At 41.7% G+C, this 26,713-nt stretch overlaps 2 protein-coding genes across 4 annotated transcripts in view; one reads left to right on the plus strand and one right to left on the minus strand.

Moving 5' to 3' along the window:
- ABCG5 (ATP binding cassette subfamily G member 5) overlaps window positions 1–20,132 on the plus strand; it is a 26,814-nt gene extending 6,682 nt beyond the window's left edge. For both annotated transcript variants that reach the window (XM_019647954.1, XM_019647955.1), the window contains 11 exons: window positions 1,641–1,777; window positions 1,850–1,948; window positions 5,778–5,910; window positions 6,998–7,137; window positions 7,842–7,971; window positions 8,447–8,660; window positions 8,739–8,944; window positions 9,740–9,878; window positions 11,147–11,332; window positions 16,793–16,905; window positions 17,768–20,132. In XM_019647954.1, coding sequence (XP_019503499.1) covers window positions 1,641–1,777; window positions 1,850–1,948; window positions 5,778–5,910; window positions 6,998–7,137; window positions 7,842–7,971; window positions 8,447–8,660; window positions 8,739–8,944; window positions 9,740–9,878; window positions 11,147–11,332; window positions 16,793–16,905; window positions 17,768–17,961 — 1,691 coding nt within the window. In that variant the 3' untranslated portion in view covers window positions 17,962–20,132. The remainder of the gene's footprint in view (window positions 1–1,640; window positions 1,778–1,849; window positions 1,949–5,777; window positions 5,911–6,997; window positions 7,138–7,841; window positions 7,972–8,446; window positions 8,661–8,738; window positions 8,945–9,739; window positions 9,879–11,146; window positions 11,333–16,792; window positions 16,906–17,767) is intronic.
- The window catches only part of DYNC2LI1 (dynein cytoplasmic 2 light intermediate chain 1), a 33,409-nt gene continuing 24,673 nt past the window's right edge, over window positions 17,978–26,713 (minus strand). The window contains exons 13-14 of one of the 2 annotated variants that reach the window (XM_019647959.1): window positions 22,577–22,685; window positions 17,978–18,242 (exon numbers count right to left, since the gene is read on the minus strand). In XM_019647959.1, coding sequence (XP_019503504.1) covers window positions 22,623–22,685 — 63 coding nt within the window. In that variant the 3' untranslated portion in view covers window positions 17,978–18,242; window positions 22,577–22,622. Of the gene's footprint in view, window positions 18,243–22,362; window positions 22,686–26,713 lie in introns of those variants that run through there. The other variant, XM_019647958.1, reaches the window with a different exon arrangement.

The raw sequence follows: 26,713 nt of genomic DNA on the forward strand, positions 1-26,713 counted from the left end.
TATGTCCTCTTTGGAGAAATGTCTCTTCATATCCTCTGCCCATTTTTTAATTGGGTTGTTTGTTTTTTTGGTGTTGAGTTGCATGAGCATTTTATTATATATAATCATCTTAAAGAAGTCCCTCTAACATTTCTTGTGATACTGGTTTGGTGGTGATGGACTCCTTTAGCTTTTTCTTGTATGGGAAGTTCTTTATCTGTCCTTCGATTTTAAATGATAGTAAATGATAGCCTTGCTGGGTAGAGTAGTCTTGGTTGTAGGTCCTTGCTTTTCATCATGTGGAATATTTTGGGCCAATCCCTTCTGGCCTGCAAATTTTCTGTTGAAAAATCAGCTGACAATCTAATGGCAGCTCCCTTATAAGTTACTAGTTGCCTTTCTCTTGCTGCTTTAGGATTATCTCTTTATTATAACCTTTGCCATTTTAATTATAATTGGTCTAGTTGTGGGCCTGTTAGGGTTCATCCTGTTTGGGACTCTCTGCACTTCCTGGACTTGTATGACTATTCCCTTCACCAGGTTAGGGAAGTTTTCATTCATTATTTCCTCAAATAGTTTCTCAATCTCTTAGTTTCTCACTTCTCCTTCTGGTAGCCCTGTGATGCAAATGTTGTTATGATTGATGTTGTCCCAAAAGTCTCTTAAACTGTCCTCATTTTTTTGGATACTGTTTTCTTTTTGCTGTTCTGATTTGGTGTTTTCTGCTACATTGTCTTCCAAATTGCTGATTAGATCCTCTGCTTCATCTCGTCTGCTGGTGATTCCTTCTAGTGTAGTCCTCATTTCAGTTATTGTATCCTTCACTTCTGACTGGTTCTTTTACAGTTTCTATGTCCTTTTTTATGCTTGCTATCTTTGTTGAAGTTCTCATTAAGTCCCTTGAACATCTTTGTAATCATTGTTTTGAATTCTGTATCTGGTAGGTTGCTTGCATCCATTTTGTTTCGTTCTTTTTCTGGAGTTTTCTCCTGTTCTTTCATTATCTCCTCGTTTTGGCTGCCTCTCTGTGTTTATTCCCATGTATTAGGTAGATTTGCTATGTCTCTCAGTCTTGGGCGGTGGCCCTATGTAGGAGGTGTCCTGTGGGGCCCAGTGGCACACTCTCCCTGATCACCTGCACTGGGTGTTCTCAAGTGTCCCTTTTGTGGGTTGTGTGTGCCCTCCGGTTACAGTTGAGTCTTCGTTGCTATTGGCACATCAGTGGATGGCACTGACCCTCAGGGTTATTGGCTGTCGGGTTTTGCCCTGTTTGTAGCTTAGAGCTGCTGTGCAGGGGGCTTAGCCCACTGAGAGGAATTCACCCCAACAGGCTCAGGCCTGTTTCCAAGAGCCCTGGTTTTCCTTTTATTTTGATCCTATATTTTCTTTTTCAACCCAAAACAGCTTTAAAAGCAAATAAACTGGTAGACAAAGCCCCTCCAGTCCTGACCCAGGTGATAGAAATGGCTTGTAACCCCTTTCACTCAGAGGAAAAGCCGAAAGACTCATTACTGCCATGACAGTTTGACCCACAGGTTTGACAGTTTGAGGCTACAGAGAACAAGTCGGAGCTGGACCGCGGGTCCACCAAGGATCTTGGGAAGTTCTTGCAGTGCATCATTGGAAGGACTTCTCCAGAGCCTTTTCTTCTCACCCCCCAGGCTCAGGGAAGACCACGCTGCTGGACGCCATGTCCGGGAGGCTGTGGCGCACAGGGACCTTGTTCGGGGAGGTGTTCGTGAATGGCCAGGTGCTGCGCAGGGACCAGTTCCAGGACTGCTTCTCCTACGTCCTGCAGGTGGGCATGTCCCCGGCCTCGGCCCACTGCAGCCCGGGTCTGGGGCAATGCTGACGCCTCCCTCTCCTGCAGAGCGACACTCTGCTGAGCAACCTCACGGTGCGCGAGACGCTGGGCTACACTGCGCTGCTGGCCATCCGGGGCAGCTCCCCAGACTTCATCCAGAAGAAGGTGCGTACCACCTGTCCTCACAGTGGCCCTGGCCCCTAAGCAGGGGCACCCAGGGGATCACCCACCCCCACCCCGCAGTGGCTTCCCACCTCCCCTTCCCTCCACTTGCTCATTCCTCTCCTTTCACTATTCACCCCTTTAGAGTCTAGACCTACACTATCCAGTGTGACAGCCACTAGTCCCACGTGGCTTGGAGCACTTGAAATGTGACTAGTCCTTACTGAGATGCGCTGTGAGTGTAAAATACCAGATTTTAGAAACTTAGTCTGAAGATACAGAATGTAAAATATTTCATTAATAATTTTTAAAATATTGATTATAGGTTGAAATAATATTTTGGCTGTATTGGGTTACATTATGTTATGGAAATGAATGTCACCTGTTTCTACTTTCTAAAATGTAGCTACTAAAATATTTAAATTCTGCACGTGGTTTGTATTGTAATTCTGTGGGCTGGTGCTGTCCCAGGAGCTCTGAGTTTGAACGGATATGCTAATTTCCCCATTCTGCTTCACCCTGCAGCCCTGCTGAGACTTTTCTCAACTTTCTTTGAGGCATCCTGAATGTGCCTCATCCAAACTGGATTAAAGTAGTGAAGAAAGGAACTATTGAATTGTCACCTCTGTCTAGAGTCCCATCTGTTTCTTTAAATGCACCCAATTTAGAAGTAGCCACAGGTAAACCCCACGGGGACCTTACCTGGAAACATTGCCTCATTTCTGTCTGGACTGTGAAGGCCTGAACTGAGAATGCACAGAGGACCGAGGACAGGTAGATGTGCCATGCGAAACAGGCACAGTTCCCTGGGACATGGGCTCTTAGGGCTGTTAGAAGAGACCAGTGACATCTGCCTCAGAGGCTTTACCACCCCAAGGCCTCAGTGAGGTTCTTCCTGGGAACACAAATTACATCTGCAGCTTAGGCTCCAAGCCTGGCCTTTCGTTACTGCCACTCAGGCTCCGAGAGAACCCTTCATGTCAGCAAAGGATGCAGCAAGGTACCCCATTTTTATCAGGCACTGCCCAGCCTGTCCCCAGAGAGCTGCTCATCTTGTCCCTGCCCTAGACGCGCAGGCACGGCTTGGGAAGTGGAACTAGGTCTGTTTGAGAGTCCTAGATAATTTTGGAGTATAGCTTTCACTCCAGAGGCACCTTAGCAAGGGCCTCGCCCTCAGGAAGGACCATAGTCCTCACAGAGCGATGCCTGAGCCTGTTTCCTCCCTGGAAGGCACTTAAGGCTGCTCAGAAGGCATTGCAAGGCTCTTACTGTTCTACCAAGTCATACTGTGGGCGCTCATATCTGGCTGGCATCAGGCAGGCCTTGTTCACGCATCGTCTCTCATTTCATTCTGGCATCAACCCTGAAATGGAGGCATTCTCTCCTGACACCCACGGGGATTCAGATCAGACCACTGGAAATGGCAGAGCGGGGAAAGGAACCCAGGCCCTCAAGCTCCATCTTGTCCCCTGAGTCCCCAGGGTCTCCTGAGTGCCACTGTGGCCTGAGATGACAGGGGTCAGAGGCCAGCCCACAGTGAGGCACAGACGTGCACACCTGAATTAGCGGTGCTGACAGTGACTGAGAGGTGAGCCCTTCTGCAGGCTTACTCTGCTTGCTTTAGTATTCCTTTCTCTAAAATGGGCAGGGGACGATCGGATTGCTATGTGGGTGGGAGAAATGTAGTCATAAATGGTTTCTTCTGAATTACTGACTTTTATGTCAAACACCCCACTGAGAGAACCTGAAAAAGTTACTGAGCTCTTCCCCCAGAAAACGCCCATATTTGCATAAATATTCAGTAAAGTCATGGATACCTTGAAATCAATTGATGGCAAATGTGTCTGTCTGGTGAATGATCACTCTGCCTGACACTGGCAGCTCCTAAATGTCCTGCAAAAGTTCTGCCTGCTTGAGAGTTCTTTCTGAGCAAATCCAGTTCACAGGGTATAAAATCCTGCAAAATAATTTAGTGAGGCAAAAGTGCTGGTGATCATTGAGGCCACCGTATAGCAGATCTGCTCCTGCCCCCTGGGGAACCTGAACATAGGCTGTGGTTGATGTGAGCAGGTTGTGTCTCCTGGGCTGTTGGCTAAACCTTGTGCTTCGAGAACACACAGTCCTGCTCTCAATCCCAGCTCTGCCGTTTGTAAATGGCATGACCTTGGGCAAGTTATGGACTTCTCTGAGGGTCTGTTTTCTCCTCTGTAATAAGTAGGATAATAATGAACCTCTCCTGGAGTTGTGAGAAATACATCAGTTCATGTGAGGACACGTAACACAGAAAAAGTTGATGATCCCAGTGGATCCCAATGGTCCCAATGGTCCTACTGGTCCCTTCTAAGACTCTGAATTCCATTCTCAATAGTGTTTGCAAAACATGGGAGAGGCTTCCCGCCAGGGCGAGAGACATCTGAAACAGAAGTAAATGTCTTCTCTGAGCATCCCTTCTGAGCCAGGAGGGGCAAGCTCTACTCCTGTCATGCTGTTGCAGAGCAGATGAAAGGGACGCTCGGGAGTCAGCCCTGGCTGGTGCGTGCATAAACCCGGCCACATCGAGAGAGCGCAATTCCCTGATCCCTCTGCTCTGATGGCAAGAGGAGACCCTCCTTTTTTCCAGAACAAATCATACTGGTTTATTTATGCAGGTTTAACCTTCTCGTTATTCCTTTGTATCTGTTCCAGATGTGTCTCTTCTTTTGGTCAAAGCTTCATCTATGCCGTTGATCCCACCCCCTGTGTCCTCTGGAACTTTGGTTCCTATATCATGCCCTCTTTTACTCCAATCAGTTTGTTGTGATTTTTTTTAAAGGCAGAGTTTTGTTTTTTGTTTATTATAAATGTAACACAATCTCATTAGAAGTGTATGGGAACAAAACTCATTACCACATGTATATAAAACTACTCTCAGTGTCTTTCTGTTTTCCCAGGGCCTTTGGCAGATATGGGATAAGAGGTGGGCCAGAAATAGAGATTATTGAAGGGTGTCTGGAGAGGAGACAAGCTGAAGAAGGAAAGAAGGAGAGGGAGGAAAAAGACCAACTTTCTTGATAAGAGAGTCAGTAAAGAATTTTTTTAGTTGTTATTGTTGTGGGGGAGTTGAGAATGAGTAAGGAGAAGTTTCAGGGAGCTGCAGGGTATAAAATAAGTAACATGAGAATGGGGGGGGGGATTTTAAGAAGTGTTGCTGTAGGTTATAAACTGGGTCCTTTATAAAGTCCTTAAAGAGATTCAAGTAAAGACTGGCATTATTTTTTAATTACTTTTGATAGCTAGATTCTATTTCTTTGATGCAAAATCATGCTGAGATAGATTGGACCATGGGGGACTCCAGGGTTTATATGAATTACATAAGGGAAATCAGGTTTATTTCAAACCAAATTAGATTTTTAAAAACACATAAAACATTTATTATAATAAAGATTCAAAAACCAAACATTATAAAAACAAGCTGTATTGTAACTATGCCTTTGGGGGAATTTTTTCTGTACGGGCTGGGCTGACTGTAGCATCTGAAAACAGGAGCCCAGTGAAGTCTTCATTGCTTCTTGGGAAATTTCCCTGAAGCAGATATAAGCAGTTTTTGTTGCTCTAAGGACTTTTCAAAACAATTCATATTCATTTATTTTAATCAGCCACATGTATTATGTTGTGATTTGAACCAAATTGGGTTTTATTGTAATAGGTGTGCTTTCCCCATGGTGTGGTGAGTCTGAAAGTGGCCTGAGCACTCACGGGAATGTGTGTTTCCGATCCCGTGGCATCCTCAGGCCGTGAATTGGAACAGCTGCCCAGCAGTGACCAGCCTTCCTGGACTTTGTGTCTCCTCCAGGTGGAGGCAGTCATGGCCGAGCTGAGTCTGAGCTACGTGGCAGACCAGCTGATTGGCAACCACACCTTTGGGGGAATTTCCAATGGCGAGCGGCGCCGGGTCTCCATCGCAGCCCAGCTCCTCCAGGATCCCAGTAAGTGGGACCTGTATGTCTGCAGATACACGAGGCCCTTTCTTCACAGTCTCCATTGTGTGAAGGGTTTGTTTGGAACTGAAGTCACTGAACATTTTCAAACTGAGGACCAGTTTCTTTGGAAATACTATGTAATTCCTGATGTTCTTCTGTCATAAACAGCTCTTGGACTTGGAAGCACTGCATTTGTGTTTAATGTTCAATTAGGGTCTTCCATGAACATGGGGCCCTGCCCTGTCCATCCTCACTTCTTACTAGAGAACCACTGTGTCTGCTGTGGAAAGCCAGTGAGCCCTGATGTGACTAGAAGTCTTTATGAAATGGCAGCATTAAAGTGGGACTTAAAAGTGCATATTTTGAGGGGAGGGGCTATCAAGATGGGTAGCCTGTCAGCTGGCTCCCCTGCCTAGTTTGGTCATTCTCCCCACCCCTTGGGGAAACCTCAGCACTATATGCACCTGGAAGAGGACATATGGCCTCTGGATACTTTCTTCATGGGGTGGGAGGGGAACCAAGATTGCCTGCTCTCCACGTGGTGCCTGGTCACTGGAAGGCAAATAAGAGAGATGCTCTCAAGAGCCCTTGCAGCTTTGGGCTACAGTTATACCCGCTAAAGAACCCAAGCACCTGCCTACCTTGTTTCATGGGTCTAAGATTTTTGCAGTGCAGAGACCCTGTTAATGTTGGTGACATGAAATGAGGCTGTGTCATTTTAACCAGCCTCCTCTCAGCCTTTTAAAAACAACTTGGTGCCAGCCTGCCAGCCCTTTGCCCCTCAAGGTCCCCTGGACAGAGCCCAAATAGTCCATATTGCCATGCGAGAGGACTGATCTGACTGCTGCTGCCACCCTGTTCCCTGGAGGAATAGGCCAGAAATGTGCTCCAGAGCTGGGAGTTGGGCCCTCCAGGGTCAGGCTCATTCTCCTGGGCTCGGGCTGAAAGACACTTACATACAGGTGCTTCTCAGTGTGCCCTGTTTGGATGGGGGTAAAACAGCTCAAATGAGGAACTTTTCAAAATTCTGAGTTTAGAGCCCAGAGCCCAGACTTGGCAGGGACTCTGAAGTATGTCCCTTCTTTGCCTGCAGCGGTCATGCTGTTTGATGAGCCGACCACTGGCCTGGACTGCATGACGGCCAATCAGATCGTCGTCCTGCTAGCAGAGCTGGCTCGCAGAGACCGCATTGTGATTCTTACCATTCACCAGCCCCGCTCCGAGCTCTTCCAGGTGAGAGGGGACCTCTCTCGTTCCTTCCTGCTCAGCTCATCAAGGGTGGTACCTGTGTGTGCTGAGATGAGGATCATGGGGCAGAGATTAGTACTCAGCAACCAGGGCAATTGGAGCCAGTAGCTCCTGACATGGGTGAAGGATGGAAACTCACGTAATGTAATCCGCACAACTGTCCTGTCAGGTGAACAGTATTTTCTCTCTATAGAGGAGAGGAATGAGACTTAGAAATGATACAAAATTGAGCCAAGATCACACAGTTCATAAAAAGCTAGAATTGGCATTCGTAGTCCAGATGGTTTCAAAGACTGTGTTTCTCCACTAAATTATGTTTCCTCACAAAAATCTCACTTTATCCTCCCAGGATCTTTCTTGGGAGCTATTATTTATTTGCCTTTTATCAATGAGGGTCTGAGATTTAAAAAAAAAAATTGTCCAAGATGACTCACTCAGTGGCACATCGGGGACTCAAACCCAGGTCCAGTCGTTCTCTTCTACCCCAGATGCGATGCTGGGCACAGACCGAATGCATAGGGGCCACCCAGGCTGAAAGGAATAGGGATGCATTTTGAGTGTCCCCAATGGATGCAGTAAGAATACTGATGCATGGCTGAGATCATCAAAGGACTGACTGCTTGGAAACTTTTCTTCCATAAGGATGTGGTGTCCTGATTATATACTAACACAGTTTGTTATCCAATCAGCTCTTCGACAAAATCGCTATTCTGAGCTTTGGGGAGCTGGTATTTTGCGGGACACCAGTGGAAATGCTTGATTTCTTCAGTGGCTGCAGTTACCCTTGTCCTGAACATTCAAACCCTTTTGATTTTTATAGTAAGTTTTTCTTTCACATTCATCATCATAATTTTTTTTTTTATTTTATCATCTCAGATTTCTGCTTGGATGACAACAGCACTAGTGAGTTTTATTTTAGCTTTTGTTTTTGGTGTGTTTACTCTTCAAGGAATTAATTTGGCCTGTCAATTAACTTGCCGTAGATGGATCTCCTATCAGAATGAGGTGGGGGATCTCTCTTAAATCGAGGCACTCCTACTTTGTCAGAGAAAAATAGCTGAGCTTCTGAAATCTCCCAGACAGTCCCGGTGGGATCCTCTTGGCCCTGCTGGTAGCTTTAAAATATTCTGATGTTATAGGTGGGCATGAACAATAGGTATTATTCTGATGGGATGAGGTATTATGGTTAGTACTCCTAAACCGATAATGAAACGTATATTATTAGCCATTGTGTATATGCTTGATTTCTTCATTTAAAAACACTTGGGATATTTCTTTTGGGAAAACATTTTAGTGGACCTGACATCAGTGGATACCCAAAGCAAAGAACGGGAAATGGAAACCTACAAGAGAGTCCAGATGATTGAATCTGCCTACAAAGAATCAGCAATTTATCACAAAATCTTGGAGAATATTGAAAGAACAAAGCACCTGAAAACATTACCAATGGTTCCTTTCAAAACCAAGGATTCTCCTGGAGCTCTCACTAAACTATGTGTTCTCCTGAGGTAAGAGCCTCACTGCATTTTAGGCGCTTAGACATCGACCAATAAAAGAGAAGGAATTAAAATGGGGTTGTCTTGCAGGAGAGTGACGAAAAACTTAATGAGAAATAAGCTGGCAGTGATCATGCGACTGATCCAGAACCTGATCATGGGTTTGTTCGTCATTTTCTTCCTTCTACGGGTCCAGAACGATGTGCTAAAAGGTGCTTTCCAGGACCGCGTGGGTCTCCTATACCAGTGTGTGGGTGCCATGCCATACACAGGCATGCTCAACGCTGTGAACCTGTGTAAGTGCCACGCCCAGGAGGCACGCTCTGGGTAGCAGGGTGGGTGGGGGAGCCTCCTCTCTCCTTGAATGTCTCTCTTCTCCAGTCATCACCTTGCAAGACTCCTCCATAATCAGGGTATTTCTCTGAGCTCAACCTGGCGCTCCCTAGATTCTTTCTCTGGGGAAAGGTAACTACTGAGCTACTAACCCTTAGGGTGAATCAGCGCGCCAGGTGGATCTTTCTGAGGGCTTCTAAGGATCCAAGGGAGCATGGAGTTACAAGGCGGTAACGGGCAGCGTTTGGAAAGGTTTATCAGGAGATCATCCCTGCTATCCTATCTTGGCCATTGGGATGCGCATTCAATGGAGCCAATACCTGGCCAACTTTGTGCTGTTATGTATTTTTTGGAGCCTATTTTAGGACAGCCAACACCTAATTTTCAATTTCAATTAGGAATCCAGAAGCAATACCCAGTTGCCTGATGTTTGGTGCCAAGACCCTTCACAAAAGGAGGACAAAGTGCCTCACATCACTCATTTGTGCCCCTTTTGCTTGTATGTTTTTGAATTGGTGATATCCCCCCCCCACACTTTAGGGAGAAGGAAATAAATTATAACAGCTTTTGCAACTGTATTGTAACTCAGGTAGAGTGTAGATTTCTGGGCTGGGGGGTATTTATAGTTCCCATGACCTGGAAGCCCCAGCTGGTCCTCACCATCCAGCCACGACAGACCTCAAGCTCAGCTTGGGCTAGCCCTCTCTCCCTTAGCTGTGTGGTGACCAGCTGTTCTGAAACCTGCATTCCATGCCCAGTTCCTGTGCTGCGAGCTGTCAGTGACCAGGAGAGTCAAGATGGCCTGTATCAGAAGTGGCAGATGCTGCTGGCCTATGTGCTGCATGTCCTCCCCTTCAGCGTCATTGCCACCGTGATTTTCAGCAGTGTGAGCTACTGGTAAGGGGGTAGTCACAGGTGTTCAGTCAAAGGCCAGTGGGCCCTATGGAGAGAGAGTTCCAGGGTAGAGAGCCAGAAGGTTTTTAGTACTTTTCCCGCATCAGTATTCCTGTTTAGCAAAAATATTAACATGCTTGATTACAGGTGGGGTCTCGGATCCCACTGCAGCAAGTATGGCCTATAAAACCTTTCCAAAATCTGTAAATTGCCACATTCCAAAAAACATCTGGCCCTAAAGTGTTTCAGATAATGGATTATGGACATAAATCTCCAGATGACTTTAATTCAAGAAAGTGTAAGATTAGTATTATAAGGAAGCACAAATATTATGCTAAGGAATATAAAATAATATAATAATAATAGTAATAATAGCTAACACATATTGAGCACTTGCTTTATGTCAGGCACTAAGAGCTTTAAATATACTAATTCATGTCATCCTTGCAACCATTCGATAAAGGTGGTATAATTGTCCTTGATTTGTGTAAAAGGAAAGGCAAATGGTCTTGAAGAGTGATAGGGATGGGTGGATATAAGACAAGCCAACTTGTCTTTTTCCTTACTCTACAAATGGGAGAAAGCGGAGCCATGTCTAATGGTTGTTGAGGACATGCTATCATTAGGGAAATGTTATTTGATGAAAGGAGTAGAAGAGTCAAGAGGCATGGATATAGAGTAGTCTGTTTACGAGAAAATGGAGGTCAAATCGGTAGAAAGGGCTGGTAGAATAAAAGACAAGAATGGAATGGAGTAGGCCTGGGAAGGGCTAATCCGATGGAAGATGAAATCAGTGAAGGGTTTTCACACCATCAATAGCCCCGTGTCACAGGGATGGGGTTCAGGGAGGGAAGGGCTGAGGGGCAGGTCGGGCGAGCCCTTAGCATTAGGGTAGTAGGTTAGCTTGGGTAGGACGAGTGGGGACAGAATTGCGGTTATTTATGGAGAAGCCTGGAGAGTTCAACAACCCTATGTATTGCAGTTACTTCTGACCATTGTCTAAGCACTAATATTTTCCTGTGAGAGCTGAAGGAGCTGTAGAAGGGAGAAGGTGGGTTGCACTGAGTTGGAGCCAATGGAAACCATTTGCAGTAATAAATGGTCTCAGATATTGGCTCTGTTCCCAAAAGCCCTTTCAAATGAGAACTTGACTTGCCCTGCACACTCGTCCCTCCCACTAACCACCATGGACTCATTCATAGAAGGCAAGTGTGGTATTTTTCTGAAACGATAACCTTTGGAGAGAAACTAAAGGCCTTATGTTTTTCTAGGACTCTGGGCTTATACCCCGAGGTTGCCAGATTTGGATGTTTCTCTGCTGCTGTCTTGGCCCCCCACCTGATTGGTGAATTTCTGACTCTTGTGCTACTTGGAATGGTCCAAGACCCAAATGTGGTCAACAGTATAGTGGCTCTGCTTTGCATTGCTGGGGTGCTTGTGGGGTCCGGATTCCTCAGGTAAGCCATGATGAGTCAAAGGATTTAAGTTGGTGTGATTTGTTTTTTTTTTTGTTTGTTTGTTTTTTATATATATTTTTTAAAGATTTTTATTGGGGAATTGGGGGATAACAGCGCTGGGGAATTGGGAGGAAGGGGAACAGACAAGTTGCTGTCGTTTTGTTCTTCAGTCTAGTTGTGGAGGACATCACTTCACTGGCCCAAGTTGGCACCGTCATTGCGCTCTTCTCTGGCGAGGCAGATCAGTCGCCGGCTTCTGGACGGCCGCTCACTGCGGCTGCTGGCCGCTCACGCTGGCTGCTGGCTACACACGTGTAGCCCATGGCAATCCACTGCCACAGGGACTGCAGCCCACGCCGTCGCCGGCGACTCATGGCAGCCCAGCTCCAGGTTGAGCTGTTGTTCAGCATCTTAGCTGTGGAGGGCAGTGTCACTGGCCCTCCCATGTGGGATCCGAACCGGGGCCCTCTGGCATCCCAAGCGAGTTCTTAACCATCGCGCCACTCGGCCGGCCCGGTGTGATTTGTTTTTAAAGATCACCTGATAATGATTGTTATTAAGGAATTCCAGAGGAGAGCTATGTGATACTGGTTAAAGGTACCACCTTATAGTCTGGAGTATTTACAGTGCTTGCTAATCATTAGTGCTTAGACCTTAAACCATTTACCATTTGTTCAATAAGATGTCTTCACCCTGAGCATCAGGAAATGATAATTTAGGCAAGTTATTAACGTGATTCATGTGTCATAAGCCATTATAACAACAGGAGGAAAACCAATCCATCCTCCAGAAAAATCCACAGCCTATATTACAAGTTAAATAGCATACATTTAAGTCATTTCTGCCCCTGCACTGTTGAGTCTCTATCCCAGTTTGAAATTTCCAGTTACTTTTAGGAAGTAAGAATAGTCATATAAGAAAACAGCCTGCAGGATAAAAGACTGCTCAAGAAAGTATCAGGACTAGAAGGATACACACCAAATGTTAACAGTAATTAGCTCTGGATGATACATACTTTTTTCTTCATATTTTCCTATATTTTGTGAATTTTCTATAATCGACCAGCATCATTTTATAACTAAGAAAAAGATAAATTAAAAGTAGTATAAATAATATACAAGAAATATTTTATATTCAAAACATAAAAATAATATAAAAATAGCATAAATAAAAAATATATATAAATATATGTAAAGTCATAGCAAGAAGGGTGGAAAATTTTAGAAGGGTAAAATTGATCCCAGGCAGTTGATGTGAGCGGGATCTAGTAAGTAAACTATGGGTTCCTGAGGAAATGTGAAACGGGCTCTGTCTCTTTGATTTAAAAATCAAATAAAGAGAAAAGCTATTGAGCATCTAGTATATGTAATTATATTTGTATGTTCAGTTATTTATCTCTCAGAGCAATCCACATTCAGGTGAGAAAACTAAGCTCAGACTTAACTTAGCTCCAGTTACACTGTGAAGACTGTCCCAGGATGCACGTGGCTCCCTGGAGAGAGGGCTGACCCTACAGTCAGAGACTTCCTCTATCACAGGCTGCCATGGCAAGTCACCCTTCTATTCAAATTAGTTTCCTCATTTATGACATGGAGATAATGATCACAGCCCAACCTGCCTCAAGGGCTCATGAGAAGCAAATGAGATAATCAATGTGAAAACAATTAATTAGCTGTAGTGAGTTATATAGAGTGAAGTGAGTTGGATTTTGATCAGTCAAGGAGATTTGTTTTTTCTTTTACAATGACACCATTAAATTGTATTTGTCTATGGTGTTTAAGTGGCATGAAAAAAGGCACAAATTAAATCACCCCAAGGGCATGGAATCAAGCCAGCAAGTTATAGACCCAATCTTGGGCAGCAGCCTCTCCTCTTTCATATTTCAATCATTACGGGTTCCAATCAATCTGGCAATATTTCATGTATTTGGTTTGTAGGAAAAGGACATTAATCATTCTTAAAAGAGAGTCAGAGGCCAACATTAACAAATGCTGTTGGCTTCTTTGCAAAATCTCAACATCCCAAGGCTTCACCTGGATTCTAACTCTCATCACTAAATTGAATCTCTGCTTCTGAAGACCACATCAACCTCCTCAGTCATTAAATGTGTATGTTCCCCTCAAATCATCATCTTCTCTGACCACCTGCCTGCAAGCATTTGCGCTGTTGGCTGCCTCCTCCTTTAAACACAAACGTAAATAGCTTCACTGTTCTTTCTGCTTACAAAATCATGCAAGTTCTCTGCCCTCTACCTTCCCAGAGGTGGGTGGTGGGGAATGTACATCATACAGAAGTGTATGAGGAAGAAAGTAAAAGTTACCTAATGTATCACAACTCAGAGTTAAATTTTGTTGTGTATCTTGCTAGACATTTATATAATTTTTAATAAAAATGAAAGCGTACTATTTTGAAGGAGTAAAGTATATATGCTCCCCCCCCCCATTTAGCAATACAATGTGGACAGTTCCATGTCAACAAGTTTAGTCTAGGGTTCCTCCCTATTGAAAGTACTCCAAGGAATTCTATGACACAGCCAGTTCTCCTGTGCCTTTCCCTGACCCATACCGCCTGCTTGAAGCCTGCCAACCATTCCCTTGGCTAGATGAGCTCTCCCTCAGTTTCGCCCTTTGTTGTCTGTCATGGCCTATCTCGTGTGCCTCCTGTTACAGCCTTCTTTTAATAGAATGCCAACCTCTTAAGGGCAGCAGCTGTGTCTCATTCACATTATAGTTCTTCTCAGTGGCCACCCCAAGGCTTTGAACCAATTTAATTAGGTTTGCAAAAAATATTTGTTGAATGGAGCGAATAAGTGAATGACTACTCTCTCTGCCTGGACCACCTACACATGGATCAGTCACCAAATTGTGTTGGTTTTCTTCTTTGACGTCAAATCACAAACACATGTGGAACTTTTACTTTGTGTTTTGCCTTGTGTAGTGCAGTACAAGATGAAGGCACACAGTTCCTACTTCAAGGAGGTAAAACTCTGGCCTGCTGGGCAGCCATCGTCTCATGGTTATCATCCTATTCCAGGCCTTTGTCATCTCACACTTGAACTTCTGCTGTAGCCTGCTCCCTCTTGGCTGTTCTTTTTTTATTTTATTTTATTGGGGAATAGGGGGAGGGGAACAGTGTTGGGGAATTGGGGAAGGGTCCTTTTGTTCTTCAGTCTAGTTGTGGAGGACGTTGCTTCACTGGCCCATGTTGGTATTATCATTGCGCTCTTCCTGGGTGAGGCATTCGCTCGCTGGCTACTGGCCAGCCACTCACGCTGGCTGCCAGCCACTCACGGTAGCTCACGGCAGCCCACTGCAGCAGGGGCTGCAGCCTACGCCATCACCGGCGATTCACGGCAGCCCAGTTCCAGGTCGAGCTGTTAACAGTTCACCATCTTAGCTGTAGAGGGCGCAGCGTCATTGGCCCTCATATGGGATCCGAACTAGGTCCCTGCTGCTCAGAGCTGGCGTCCCAAGCCAACTCTTAACCAACACGCCACTCGGCCGGCCTCCTCTTGGCTGTTCTTCATCTGCTCTGATTCTGGTCCATCCTACTTACTGATGTCACATTTTCTTGTTTTTTTTTTTGTTTGTTTTGTTTTTGTTAGCTGAGCCATCCTGCCACCTGTTGGCAGCTCAGCTTGGACTGGGAATCAAACCGCTGTTGCTCAGAGCTTGCACTCTTGAGCGAGCTCTTAACCAACTGAGCCACTCGGCAGGCCCAAATGTCACATTTTCTTAAAACACTGATTTCATCATGATCTTTCTCATGATCCTTCAATGTTAATCCACTGGAAGGCCCTGAAACAGCTGGTTCCTGGCTCCCATTTCAAACTCATCTCCTATTGCTCCCACTTCAGATCCGCTGCTTCAGCCTTTCTAAGTCCATTTGGTCCCACATTTAGCCCTTGACATGTCTGTGCCTTCCTGTCTGCCTTCCTAGAATGGCCTTCCTCCCCTATGTTCGCCCAGATTCCTAACTATCCTTTCCAGTTAGCAGCCTCTCAATGTGGCTAATTTTGTGCCTTAGAAAATTTCCAAGAACTGAAAGTCATGGAGTTTGGGGGTCACTTGGAAACAGCTGACACCATATACATACTAAATACAAGAATGTCACGGACATGTGGTACTGGTTTTTTATATGTTCTAGGCACACATCGTTCACCACTGTGTATTTTTATAGTCTTAAGGACATATCTTCTATGTCCCCAACCACATTGAGAGTTCTTTAAGGGTAGAATACTTCCTTTGAATTCCTCAAGCACCTAGAACTAGTGCTTTGCAAATAAAAAGAACTGAATACATATTTGCTGATTGATAGACGCTATAGCGTGGACCAAGCAGGCTACAAGGTCAGCATGAGGCTGAAGGGGAGACAGTTCATTTTCACAGAGAATGTCTGCTTTCTCTCTCCATCCTTTCCCCTTGCATTGTAGTTTAGTTCTCACTTGATACATTAACACCCTCAAATCTCTGTTTAACCACAAATATTCTTCTCTAATGTGATGTGTGTTAGGCGTGTGCTTTCTTTTAGTTTTATATCAATGGCGCTTACCAAAAAAATTAGACACCGATCCATAATCAGGGGATTGTGAAATCAAGGTTTCTACTATAACCGACCACCAAGCTGTGATGAAAAATGATGGAGTGCTATGCTTACTGACTTGGAAGGACATCTGAGACAGATGTTTGGTTAAAAAACAGTAGGTTAGGGGGCCGGCCGAGTGGCTCGTTGGTTAAGAGTTGGCTTGGGAGCACGAGCTCTGAGCAACAGGGCCGCCGGTTCAGATCCCACATGGGCCAGTGATGCTGCACCCTCTACAGCTAAGATGGTGAACAACAGCTCAACCTGGAGTTGGGCTGCTATTGAGTCGCCGACAACGGCGTAGGCTGCAGTGGGCTGCTGTAAAGCTACCATGAATGGCCGGCAGCCAGTGTGAGCTGCCGTGAGCCCCCGTGAGTGGCTGTCCAATGGCCGGCGACTGATTTGCCTCACCTGGGAAGAGCACAATGATAATACCAACATGGGCCAGTGAAGCGACGTCCTCCACAACTAGACTGAAGACCAAAAGGACAGCAACTGGTCTGTTCCCCTTCCCCATTCCCCAATGCTGTTCCCTCCCCAAATTCCCCCAATAAAATCTTTAAAAAAAACAAAAACAAAAACAGTGGGTTAGGAAAGAGCATAAAGGGTTTAATTCCATTTATGTAAAATCTTACAAACACACATATACACATGTCACATATATCACCAAAATGTTAACAGTAGTTATTTCTGGGCAGTGGTATTTCTTTATACTTTTCAGTATTGTTTGTCATTTTTTATAGAAAGCACAATTTTTATAAATGAGTGATGAAAAACCATATTCATGTTGGGAAAAATAAAATAAGAGTTGCTTTTCATTTGGTAGGACTATTACCAGAACCTAGTGAATTTCATCTCTCTTTCTCTCTTTTTCTTAAGAAACATAGAAGAAATGCCCATTCCTTTTAAAATCTTCACTTATTTTACATTCCAAAAATATTGCTGTGAGATTCTTATAGTCAATGAGTTCTATGGACGGAATTTCACGTGTGGTAAGTATTCTATTTTGGAATGTTATTTCTACATATTACTCTGATGAATCCATTTCCTGAGGGAAATGTATTTTTTAAATAAAAGCTATATCTTACAACAAATAGATTTAAAACCTTGTTTTGAAATTAAAGGCTAACAATTCCTCTGATTTTTAAAAGAATATAGCAATGGTCAGGTTAGTCACCTGTCAAAGGTCAATAGCTTCAGGCCACTCTGATGTTTTTAGAAAATGACCTAACATATGCTGAGGTAAATTCTAGTGTATTTTGGGTAGAATCAGTTCCTATACCTACTGAACAGGCTGAAGCAGATTGCAATGGCTTCTTGTTCCCAGAATATACATAGCATATAGCTGAGTAAAGCCATTTTGGCAAAAGTCTGTTCCCCAATCCTGGGAGAGGGCAGTGGGTGCATCACAAGTTCCTCCTGGCCATTGGAAATCCCAGGCCACTCTGTGAAGACAACTAAAGAACAGGGTAGACATGAGTAGTTGTTTTAAGTATCTTTAAGTGGTAATGGCAGTAACCTTAGGATATTCAGTGCTAAGTGACCCGAAGTGATGATGATTTTTATCAGTACTGTGGTAATGACTATAGACCCAGACTGGAAACAAACCCAATTCCATCTTCAAATGAAGCCAAGGCCCAGAACACTCACTCACTGGTTGCTTCATCTAATAAATTCCGGGCTCTTGCAAATGTCCTGTATCTTCCATGAAGAAGGGTAGGTAGCAGGTGCTAAGAACTTACTGGGCATTTGGTAAATACTTGCTGATTAAACTAGCTGGGATGTGATTTAATTAACCAGTAGTTATGGTTGATTAATGACCAAATCTGACATTGTTGATCTTCTCCCTGGCAGGCAGCTCAAATGGCTCTGTGGCAGCTAATCCAATGTGTGCCTTCAATCAAGGAATTCAATTCATTGAGAGGCTCTCCCCAGGTGCAACGTCCAGGTTCACAGCCGACTTTCTGATTCTGTATGCATTCATCCCAGTTCTTGTCATCCTAGGAATAGCTGTTTTTAAAGTAAGGGATCATCTCATTAGCAGATAGTAAAGAACATTGCTGTGAAAATGGAACTTAAGCCCCCAGATGTGCACGACGGCTTGGAAGGTTTGAAATCAGCGTGCCACGTGTTTCTCTCCTGATAGTACATCTGAAGTCTTTTAAGCCATTAAGACTCCGTTGGTGCCACTTGGCTCCATGCAGGCCAGGAATGCTGTTCCAACTTGCAGGGACACATGGTACTTGGAGATTATGAGTAAGCCAGTCCAAAAATGTAGATAATAATAATTCATAAAGTTATGAAGACTAGTATGACTGTTTTCTTTGCTCTAGACAGAAAAATAGGTCAATTAAAAAAATTATGCTTACATTTGTTAAAGGATTCAGTAAAAAGACAGCATTTGAATGATGACTGTAAATAACATAAAGATTTGTGAGTGCGACTGAAGCGAAGCATCGTGCAGAATTGGGTAAGAATGCTTTCATTGTCATTTTAAAGCCCATCATTATGTGCACGTGTCCACCTGAGGGGTCTGAGTTACCTGATCATATGGAGAGGATGGTGGGCAGGTGCTGGATGATGAAAACCACTGATACAGAGCACTCAATGATTTTTACTGAGAGTTACAATGAAAAAACTGAGAACACAGCACACTAGACAAACCTCTGGTAATGATTTTAAAAATTAGTTGGCTATTTTTCAATTTTCGCTTAGTTTACTTACAAAATTAAAAGTAAGTGTTATTAGATAAAGTATATGCACTGAGAAATGACATCTTTAAGATGGGAGAGCAGCTGATATTCAAAGTCCATATAAAAAAGATGCTCAACTGACAACATTTACACTAAGAAGAACAGGGTTACACACTAGGAATTCATGTTCTTGAGTTGTGTAGACAAAGAATGCTGACACATATTACATGTTTTTAGGGATGAAATGTTGTATATAGATTGTATATAAATGGGTTATGTACTAAATGACTGATTTTCATTCTGATTGATCTTGAAGTAATTCATGTCTAAGTCTGAAATGAAACTGTCTCAGTGTTACCATGGTAATTCTGAGTGAAAATATCTTAGAGAGTACATGAACTTGTGCAGTTACTATGACCTAACTTGTAAAAAATGATAAATTATCATATTTTGCCGGGTATAATGTGCTCCTGTGTATAATGTTCACCCACGTTTTTGGCCCAAACTTTCAGGGAAAAAATCTTTTGTTTTAGTTTTCCATGGGATTTTCCAATAATGTTTGTAAAAATGTCAGCTGGATTGCTAGCTCCCGCCTAAAGTGTACCAAGAGAAATGTCGTGCTGCTCACCCTATGGTAATAAAGTTGGCATCACCTATCTTATTCAGTCAGAGTCACTTACTCTGTGGACAACAATACATCACTCTTCATTTCATTTCATTGAATCATTGGCCGAAATTGCTTTCGTTGCAAGTTTATTGTTCAACAAAACCAATTATCGTATTCCAGGGTATTATTTTGCATACGGATATTGTTATTGATTTCTAGAGTTACACTATTAACTCAGAAGCATATTGAGTAAAAGAATTAAAAATATTTATACAGATATGGAATTAGTACTACCCATGTATAATGCGCAACCTTATTTTTCCCTCACAAATTTGTGCAAAAAAGTGCGCATTACACATGGTAAAATATAGTATACATTTGCAATGTCTCACATTATAGTAGAAAAGATCATTTCATTAAGAAAAACACAGTGAAATTCTATTTTGCAGAACTGTATTTAAGGATCTGGAGACATTGGTAAATTACCAGAATATTATTGTCAATTTTTATAAAAGGTCTTTGACACTGATGATTATGGCATAATAGTTACATAATACCTTACAGATTATATATGTCACATCAATTACAGACAATTCTGGAGATGATAATCTATTAAAGTAGTTCAAAGAGTCCCATAGGAACCTCTTTTGAAATAACTGATTTCAACTTACTGAAGATACGGGTGTACAATGTAAGTGGAAACATTTTCTACTATTCATATGTAGATGAATTTCATTCTTGCTCAGAAACATTTGGAAAATTGACACAGCACGTGACTTCAAGCTATTAAATGTTAGTGAAACCATCTTAGTAAAACACAATGACTTTCAACATGTGACAGTTTGTGTCTTAAGTAAAAAATGGACAGTGATGTGTAAGAAAATCAAATTATATAATAAAAATTCCTGTTACTATTGTGGAATAGGCTGTTCTTCTCACCACATCAGTGATGTTTCTGAGATCATAAATGCTCACTATTAATTTAAAGGGAGCTCCTTCTCCACAGCTGTCAGGCATGGCACCTGTCTGCTCCTTACGCTGACATACATTCCTTGGAAACATGCTGCAAATCTTGTGTTCAAGAGGGTTGGAACCACATATACTGCAACTAGTTTAGGAAGTCTTATTTTATTGCAATCGTCAGGTAGTTTGCTATTCACTCAAATGCCACTCAGAAGTCTTGGTATTCTTGGGGTTAGTGGGCATACTTATACAAAGCTGGGTGCATGGCATATTGGAATCAACATATTTTATAGTGGAAATAAAAGAATACCGAGTAAATAACTTTCCTGGTTAATAACAGCAATTATACTTACTCCAAATTAAACTTGGCTAGCAGGTATACAAACCTACAGGGTTGAGAAGTCCTCTTAACAGCTATTCCACCTTAAAGATAATCTTGGTTATAACCAACTCATGAAGTTTTGGCCTGCTGATTGACAGCACGTAACTTCAAGCTACTAAATGTTAATGATACCATCTTAAAATATCTCCTTAAAATTGCATAGTCTTCAAAAAATTATACTCAGATTAAGTATGTCAGAATCACTGGAGGTGCTGATTAAAAATGCAGATTACTAATAAAAAAAAAAAAAGATTACTGAGCCCCTATTCCAGACTCACTGTGCTGCTTGTGGGGCTAATTGGGCGGTGCTCTACTGTGGTCTGAAGCCAACCTCCAAGTATGTTGGTTCTGGGGCCTCTTGCAAGGGGCTCTGGTGCAGGCCCAGGTCACCCACTGCCTGTGACTAGCTGGAGACTACCTGGTAAGAGCTACAAAGCAATCCACGGTTGTTTGCTGCATGTGCTAACCCTGGAGGAGCATGGGAGAGGCCAAGCTGCAAACTGAGGACAGGTGCCACCAGTACCAGGCCTAGGGGAGCTCCACAAAAATCCGGGACACCCTGAGGCCTGCTGTCACCTGTTGGCTCCCTTAAGGTTAAACCCCTGATAAAGCCTCGTGCAGTATGGAAGTTGGGTGAGGCAGTGTCTCACAGTCACTAGAGTGGGAAGGGTTCTGGTCACCAGGTTAATGTGAATTCTGGTTTGGTGCCAGTGCTGAGCCTGAAATTACTCAGCAAAAGTCTCAGAGTATACCAAAGAATTCTGATACAGTTTTCTAAGAAAGAGTGCAGTGTGGGTGAAGCTGCTGTCTTGGAGAAAGTGCCTCCGGTGTTGGGGGAGTTGGGTGGGGCGGGGTCCCAGTGAGTCAGCAGGGCAGAGCAGCAGACTCACCAGACCAATCAGATTCAGATTTGGACGTAAGTGTAGGGGGCGGGCTCAACACAGGAAAGATGGCTCGCCTGCCGGCTGCACGGGAGGAAGACCTCCTCACAGGGAAATGGCGAACTGTCTTCTAGTCCTCAACCAGAAGCAACACCACTTAGTCTGCCCCCTGTACGTCTCTGACACCCCTCAAGTTACTGTCCCTCCGCTGGAGTCCAAGGTGAGTGTCTGGGAGTGAGAGAGTTTGTGAGCAGGCCCTTTAAGAGGACGCCTGGGTTTCCCGCAGCAGTCCGTGTATGGTCGGAATCCCCACTGTTTTTCACAGCCCGATGTTGTGGGGTCTTCTCCTCCTGGCACCACTACTCTTGGCTTAGGAGGCCAGTGTGGGGCTGGGGTCACTCGCTCTTCTGGGGTGAACCTCTGCAGCCGAGATATCCTTCCTGATTTTCAACTACCACATAAAGGTTTGGGGTTAACCAGTTCCGCGTCCCCACCCCTCCTGCCAGTCTCCACGTGGCTTCTTCTTTATATCCTTAGTTATACAACTTCTGTTCAGCCAGACTTTAGATAGTTCTCTAGGTTGAATGACCTATAATTTCATTGTAATTTTAATTTGTTCATGGAAGGAAGCAGGCACAGTGTTTACTTCGCCATATTGTATCTCCAGGAAAATGCATTTTAAATAAGTCCTTTTTGGGTGGTTTTTGTGCCTCACCATTAGAGTAAAGGTATGATGCTTATTAAAGTGAACCCAGTTCCAGTGTCCTACCACCCACGTCTGAGAACTCCTAAAGAAAGAATGTGAATAATATGAGCACTAACCTTATATTCATAACTGTTACTAAATGCTCATTTTCATAGTCCTGAAAACATGTAAGTAGAAACTTATAAATGCTGAACCAAATATACATTACTTAAACATGTTAGAGGTAAACAGTAGAAGATTCTTTTTATTTTAAAAAATATTACACATAGTTACACAAATTTTTTCCTCTTTAAATGGCTTAAAAATGTCCAGGGGTGGCACTAACATAAGAAATTCACTTTTCTTTTAACAAATTACACATCTTAACTTCCGTCATTTATTACCACAATATCTAATTTATTAATCAGCTAATATTAATAAAATAATCTTACTTGTATTTGAGAAAGAAGAAATAAACACACTATAGCTGAATTAAGTTCAAGAATCCAGCTCAATTTGTTTCCAAGACTTGGAAGAACTTCTTTTGTACTGTTCCAGTTCCTAAAACAGAAATATGTATTATAGTACTAAAAAAAAAAGTCAACTTTAATAATTAAACTGGGCATCTTAAAGACCTCTTAGTGGTTTTAGATGTTATGATGTATATCCTTTATAGCATTATCATTCTCAAAATTTCTTGACAATTGTTTTGTAAATAATTATACTTAGGATTTATTTTCTACAATGTAAAGTCTTTGGAGTTTCTGGCTAGCCCAAGCAGCATTTGGATATGAATTTAATAAAATTTCAGACAAAATTATATACAATATAGTACATACAAACTGTCTTTCAACTAATGAAATAAAGCATTTGTCATACTTTAAGTATTTAAAAGCGATCTATTTTTAATAGTTTGCTGTTCAACTCTTGCCAAAATCTAGTGGAAGTTAGCAAAGTATCAATGTATATTTAAAATGTATATATCCATAGAGGTAACAATTCTACCTTTAGAAATTTATCATATAGAATAATGGAGAAAAGCACAAGGATGTAAATAGAAGGATATTGACTGCACTATGTATATGACACACAATCAGAAACAAATTAGATTATCTCCCAGTAAAGACTGATTAAATACATCAGCACTCATTCACATGTGGCTTCATAGACAGCCAGCAAAATAATGGTGGTCATATGTGAAACAAGCAAATAGATGAAGAGAAAGCAGGACACTTCCATTTTCCATTTTATGTACTTTTATTGGGTTGTCGGAAAAGTGATGACGCATTTTTGCAACAAAAAACAGAAAAAAATACGTCATGAATTTTCTGACAACCCAATATATCTTTTGGTTTTTTTCATAATGAGTATATGTTACTTTTACAATTCATAAAATAAATATAAATTTTAGTGCAAGTGGAAATCCTGCATGAGACAACTGACATACAAAAAGGACCATCTATGGGGAATGCCTCCTACTCTCTTACATGTTGTTCAGTGTCTAAACTGTACCAGGTATATCATTATTTCAGATAAGCAAAAAGTGGTTACTCTGCAAGATAAAGCAATCAGTGCCCTTTGGCTAACATAATTGAAGTTCACAGTTGCTATGAAAAGTAAATTCCATTCGCATTTCCAGAAAAATTGCAGATTGTCTCATTCACACTTACACTCTAAGTTATTAAAATTCAAATGTTTAGTTTCAAAACTGTATAAAGACTTTGGAAAATGTTTTATAGCGATAACTCCAAAATAGTCTTTACAGCTGAGTTTATTTTTTCTAATGGAGTTAACTCAGTTCACTAGTTATCTACTATTTATGGTTTGAAAGATTGTTAACTCATAAAAATAGAGCCCCAATAATTATTATTACCAATAATAAAGATGAGGACATTGTTTTGGGATTCTTTGTTAGCAGTAGCTCCTTTTTGCAGACAGCAAACTTAGAAGAATGGGTGGGGCTGGTCACACAGGCCATGCCAGATGGAGGACAAAGAATAGCTAACTAGTGGGATACAGAGCTCACCATGTCCACTAGATCAGTAGTGTTATCATGTGAACTCAAAATAATACGATGAAGCTTTAAAGGAATGGCAAGGAAGAGGATTTTCTTTACACTGCAATTCTTGATGGTTGCTTTAGAGAGCCATTTTAAAAGTGAAAGCAAAACCAAGAAAGTTTTCCACCCTGCCTCTTAAAAACCTCTAAGTTTTCAAACGTAAATGAACACAATCTTACAATACTTAAGACAGCATCTTCAATAAAGGACAGTCAGAACATTTTCCCCTAAACATGCAAATCAGTGTGTGTTTAAATTATAGGGATAGGGATTATAAGCAAGTTGATTTTTAAAAACAGGAATTCAAAATAGATATGTGTGTTTGGTCAAGAAGACCTTAAAAATAATTGTTTATTCAAACATTTTCCTTTGTATTGGTCTTTTTTGACAATAAAAATATAGAAAAGAGGTAGAAGTATTCAACAAGTGCTTTCTATACTCACATTCCCTTAAAATCAGGAATGCTTTAAAACTAGAGGGCTTTAAAAAAAAAATAGTAAACACCGTTCAGGTCCTCTGACTATTTTCTAATTGGATTGTTTGTTTTTTTGTTGTTGTTGAGTTCTTTTTTTTTTTAATTAGTTTCAGGTGTATAAAACAATGTAATAGACATTTATTCCCCTCACAAAGTGATAATCCCCCTCCCCCAATCTACTACCCCTCTGACATCGTATATAGCTGTTACAATTCCATTGACTCTATTCCCTATGCTGTACTCCACATCCTGTGACCATATATATATATATATATATATATATATATATATATATATATATATATATATATATATTATATATAGAAGTAACTATTTGGGTTAAAGGTATGCAGACACAGCACATAGCATAGACTTTATTACCAGGTTATTTGTAAGTAAGGACACGCTTTTCTGTAACTATGGAAATACCCTGAGTAAAACTTTTTAAAACATGAATATTATTATTGTTCCAAATGGAAAATCAAGTCAAATCTAAAGATTATAATGCTGTTTTCATTGAAAAATGTTATATGGCAATAATCATAATAAAAGATAAAAAAGACAGTCAATGTCAAGAAAGAGCTGTAGACAACTGGTTAGATTTTCACCTAATACAGGTGAAGTCTTTTATAGGCTGTGTTAATAAAACTAGCATTGACTGTCTTACCCATATGAAAAATTAAATTGCATTTTTAAATGTTTAGAGGGAAAGTGATAGGAATCTTTAGCAATTAATCTGTAGAGAATTTTCTCATCCCTAAGCCAGCTTTTTTGTGTGTCAGCACACACTTGGAAACAACATAAGGCCCTGAAACTACTTTGGGAGAGCATGAAATAATATACAAATTTAAAACTTTGTATTAGAATATCAAAATTTGGAAATCATTTAAATAACTGAGCATCAACTAGTAATCATTAGGGTAACTTTAAAGCAGAAGCATAAAATTATGTTGTTACCATGTATGCAAACTGAAATCAATGCATTTATCTATTAAAACACCATAAATGAAACTGGTTTAGAGGCAAAATTAGGATATTATAACTTTTCAGGTAGGTTAAAAAAAAATCTCTCAGCCAAGAGAGTACAGAATTTAGTGAGGTAACAGAAAGGTACAAGAGTTGGGCGAATAATGATATTGTGAAGTGTTGTGCAGTTGCTTTCCAGTTCCACTCAATATTCCTATGGTTTTAGGTCAGTTAGAGAAGGTGGATTTGAATGTGAAAACTCATAGTACTACCTATGTATATAAATGTAATAAAAGGGATCACTATGTAATATAAAGAGATACTCTTATCAAAAATGGCATTTAGTCGTTGACTCCTAGATAAATATTAATTCAAGGATGACTTCCAACTAATGTCTCTAGTCAAGCTGCACACATAATAAGGGTTACATAAGGTCATCTTACTCTTCCTACAATATGCCTCCCAGTTCTTTTGTTCTTTTTGAATTGAGGTATAACTGATATAGAACATTATATTAGTTTCAGGTGTACAACATAATTCAATATTTGTATAGTGAAATGATCAACACAGTAAGCCTAGTTAACACCTGGCATCATACATAGTTACAGAATTTTTTTTCTTGTGATGAGAACTTTTAAGTTCTACTCTTAGCAACTTTTGAATATATAATACAGTATTATTAACTATAGTCACCATGCTGTATATTACAACCCCATCATTTATTTATTTTATAACTGGAAGTTTGTATCTTTTGACTCTGTTCACCCATTTGGCCTACTCCCCTCCCCCTGCCTCTGGCAACAACCAATCTCTTCTCTGTATCTATGAGCTTGTTTTTCATCCATTCATCTGTTGATGGACACTTAGGTTGTTTCCATGTCTTGTCTAATGTACATAATGTTTCAATGAACTGGGGGTGCATGTATCTTTTTGAATTAGTGTTTTCATTTTCTTTGGGTAAATAACCAGAAGTGGAATTGCTGGATCATATGGTAGTCCTATTTTTAACTTTTTGAGGAACCTTCATACTGTTTTCCATTGTGGCTGCACCAATTTACATTCCCACCAACAACACATAAGGGTTCCCTT

The sequence above is a fragment of the Hipposideros armiger genome, unplaced genomic scaffold, assembly GCF_001890085.2.
Source record: "Hipposideros armiger isolate ML-2016 unplaced genomic scaffold, ASM189008v1 scaffold_118, whole genome shotgun sequence".
NCBI classification, from domain to species: Eukaryota; Metazoa; Chordata; class Mammalia; order Chiroptera; family Hipposideridae; genus Hipposideros; species Hipposideros armiger.